General features: G+C 40.4%; 1 protein-coding gene across 1 annotated transcript; it reads right to left on the reverse strand.

The window, feature by feature from the left end:
• Positions 1–280: 280 nt before the first annotated feature.
• LOC123245989 (serine/threonine/tyrosine-interacting protein-like) lies at positions 281–940 on the reverse strand. Its single transcript, XM_044674956.1, has one exon. The coding sequence runs from the start codon at positions 938–940 to the stop codon at positions 281–283; it is 660 nt and encodes a 219-aa protein (XP_044530891.1).
• Positions 941–3889: the final 2949 nt, after the last annotated feature.

The raw sequence follows: 3889 nt of genomic DNA on the forward strand, positions 1-3889 counted from the left end.
ATTTGAGTTCGATGCCACTGGATTACAGTCTATTTTTATTTGTTTAATTAAACTGTTATTAAGTAAACTGCTACTGAATTAAATGATTTTGGAAAGAAATATCCCCAACTCACATTTTATTTTAGTGAAATAGTTTTATATAATCCAAAGAAAGAAATATCAAGTATGCAAAGTGCATTTTTGTAATAAAACTTCTTGGAAAGTCCAAAAAACCTTGGATGAAAGTATAAAGTATTAAAAAAAAAAAAAAGGAACAATCAGTGTGATCTAGTCAAGTTCATCATATTCTTGAAATCTTCTTAAAGTTGCAGAAATCTTCTTCTTCCTCTTCTTCCCCATGCTTTCGCTTTAAATTGCCACTATTACCAGAAAGAAAAGATAACGATCTTCCCTGTTCCAATGGCGATATCTGTACAGTTGATTTTGCAAGATAGATGGCTTCATATAACCGAAGCTGGTGGATAAATCCATCGTTAGGACAAATACAGAACCTTCTTCCTTTCACGTGCATAAAAGCATCTTTGAATGACATTCTAAATGTTTCCATTATGTATGCAACAACGATGGCAGCGCTCCTGGATAACCCTGCATTTCCGTGGACAAGTACTTTTCCTCCTGCTTGCAAACCCCCATCAATAAATTCTTTACTTTTGGGGAAAAAGTCTGTTATGTTTTCAACTGGATTATCTGCAATATCCAAGACTAAATACGTCAAGAATTGCGGAAAGTTCGGCTGGATAAACTTGGCTTCAAGGCTTTGCCTTATGCATATGACATGGGTTATTCCAAGTTTCTGCAGTTCGGGGAGCTTGTTTTTCGAGGCAGAAGAATATGGGCCAAGAAATAATCTAGGTATGATTTCCTGCATCTCTCTCCTCTTAGAGTAGGTCCAAAGCTCAGCATCTTCGTCTCTGCACAGTGGGAGGCAGGGAAACTCCATCAGAAAGTGCTTCTGGTACCAGCTATGTAGGAGAAGGTCTGGTATCTGGCAGGTGAGCCCTCAGGCGGCTGGGGTGGTCCAGTGGTAGGTACGAAGAGAGCTGGAGAGCCAGAGAGAATGAGAGTCTACTGAGACCTCGATCCTTTTTAAACCCTCCCAGGCATCGCTCCGTCCCTCCCCCCCCCCCCCTTTCACTTAACACCTATCTTCACACCCTCAATTCACAAGTTAACCGTGATAGAGACTGGTGAGGAGAATAAAGACTTCATGGAATGGCATACTTTGAGTTTTCACTCTCTGACCTCCTCATCTCCCAGCCAGTGAGAACAATGTCTTTCCCTATTTGCCAAATTTTTCCTTAAAAGGTCTTTAACTTGGGAGTAGCTAGGTGGCTCAGATGTTGGGATGGGAGGTCCTGCTTTCAAATATGGTCTCAGATACCTCTGAGCTGTTTGACCCTGGGCAAGTCACTTAAACCCTGTTGCCTAGCCCTTACTGCTCTTCTGCCAATACACATTTTTGATTATAAGAATTTAACAAAAAATAAAGCATTACAACTGTTCTATCTTACTTTAAGTACAGGCTAGCAGCAGGAACTACACTGGGATCCCTTTGTAAAAGTTAAAAAGGATGTGGTCATCAATTGAAATAATTAAAAATTAAACTATGAGGCTGTTAGTAGATTTAACAATTTAGTTTAATGAAAATAGAGAGAGTAAAGAGAGGGAAATGTAGGAAGGAGGTAGAGAAGTGTCTAGCCTACCCTAAATGCTGATCCAATGAAATCCAGCTCACCTCCACCACTGACAAAGGCTCCTCCCGAATCTTCAGACAGAAGTCCTCAGGAATGTGAGCCTTCAGTAAGAATGTCACCAACCCGAGAGAGAGTGTCTCCAGCCAGTGTCACCAACTCAATCGAGCCACCAACGCCAAAGCCCCTGAGCAGTCCCTGGGTCCCCCTTAAATGCAGTTTTCTCTACCCATCAGCTCTCTCCCATCAATGTCCCACCTCAGGAACCAATCATGGGTCCTTAATTAGTCTGGCACTCCCCAGGGGGCATTGCCTGTGAGATTATCTTCTAGTCTCTGAGGGTGTGAACTTCCTTGAAAGCAATGATAAAGGATCTTCAAGTACCTGACTAAATTAAAAAACAAAAGCAAAAACAAAGGGAGGATAATTCCATTTTCACATCTTGCTCAACCAAAACTTTTTCTTTTTATTCTCAGGATGTCCTTCCCCTAACTCAGTAAACCTTTTGTTATCCACTAAATTTGTAATCCTGCCTTAAAGGGTCAATTGTATAGGACTTTCTCTTCATTGCTGGTAGAGATTACTGTCCCTGGCTAGCATCTGGGATGGAGTTGGCTAAAGAGGGGAGAGCCAGTTAAATGGGGCTACTTAGTCTCTTTGGCTTTGGTTGGTGGCTTCCAGGTCTTCTGACTTCTAGCTTCTAGAGAGAAGGTAAATGATGGCAAGTTCTCTTCAGGTCAATGAAAGAGAAAAGAACTCAGGGAGGAAGCAGACATTTAGAACTTCAATCATGTCTCTAGACCCAATTTATACATTAGAGGCCGCTAAGAATTTCTCTTTGGGTGAGATCTGGAACTCTTCAATGAGTTGAGTTCTCTCTTCTAAAGACAGGAGTCCTTTTTCCAAATGAACTGTATTGTCTGGTATAAATCTTCATGTGTTTTTATTGACATGGTTTGCTATCAACTTGGATAAATAGGTTTATTTGTCATTTTCTATGTATGTTCATTGTGAAATCGGTATTTGGTGGGATAAGAATCAAATCTTGGTCATAAAGCTTGGGCCACCCATTTTCCCATTACGAAATAGCAAAGAATTTAGCTTGGACTTGAACATTACATTCTCTAGACTAATTTTTTTGAAGTGAGGAAAAAATAATTTTATTTTTTGAAAAAGCAAAGGAAGCTAATAGATATAATTGTAGCCTTGTACTTTTCTCTCTGAGGAGAGCAGAGTGACCAATTGCTCTTAGAGCAGCTTGAAGCCCTTCTGGGTAGGGGGAGGAGAAATAGAGATTTCTATTCATGCCCCTGCTGCAAGCCACAGAGATATCCTTGATACAGATGGATTACAGAGTATTTGAATTTGCTCCGATTTCAGACCTAAACTACTAGGGAACTGGCCTGAGTCCTGCCTGGCCTACCACACCATGGCACTCCCTGATTCAATAAATTCCAGTAGCTCACTTAGCTCTAGTATCAAATATAAAGTGTTCTGTTTAGCATTTAAAACTCTTCACAACCTGGCCCCATCTTACCGTTCTGGTCTTCTACTTTACTGTCCTCCAAACATATATAATCCAGATATATTGACTCACTTGCTCTTTCTCACATATCATACTTTATTTCTCCATTTCGCATCCCCATGGCTTTGCACTGGCTGTCCTTCATGTTTGGAAGACTTCACCTCCCATCTTTGGTTTTGGAAGCCTTTGTATTCCTTTAAGGCATTACTCAATACCCTCTTCTCTTCCAGGCTTTATCCAGTCAACCTAGCCACTAGTGCCTTTCTTTCTGAGATTACCTTTTATCTACTCTACTTGCATCATTCAAGTACCTAGCTCCTTAAAAATAAACTCTTTGGAGAAAGAAATCAATTTTTTTTGTTGTTCTTTTACATCCCTAGAATTTATCATAGTTGTCTGGTCTTTCCAGTTGTTTCTGACTCTTTGTGACCTCATTTGGGGTTTTCTTGGCAAAGATACTAGAATAGTTTGGCGTTTCCTCCTCTAGCTGATTTTTATAGATGAGGAAACTGGGGCAAACAGGGTTAAGTGACTTGCCCAAGGTCACAAAGCTAGTAGGCATCTGAAGTCAGGTTTGAACTTGGATCTTCCTGAGGGCAGTTCTAACCATTGACTATCTTGCTAGTCCACTTATCTCCTCCTAAGCACTTAATACTTTTTAACTGGTTGATTG

This window comes from Gracilinanus agilis, chromosome 4 (genome assembly GCF_016433145.1).
Source record: "Gracilinanus agilis isolate LMUSP501 chromosome 4, AgileGrace, whole genome shotgun sequence".
In the NCBI taxonomy this organism is placed as follows: Eukaryota; Metazoa; Chordata; class Mammalia; order Didelphimorphia; family Didelphidae; genus Gracilinanus; species Gracilinanus agilis.

Bases quoted from the DNA above. Each gene is read 5' to 3' on its own strand.
- LOC123245989 (XM_044674956.1), bottom strand. From the start codon at position 940: ATGGAGTTTCCCTGCCTCCCACTGTGCAGAGACGAAGATGCTGAGCTT.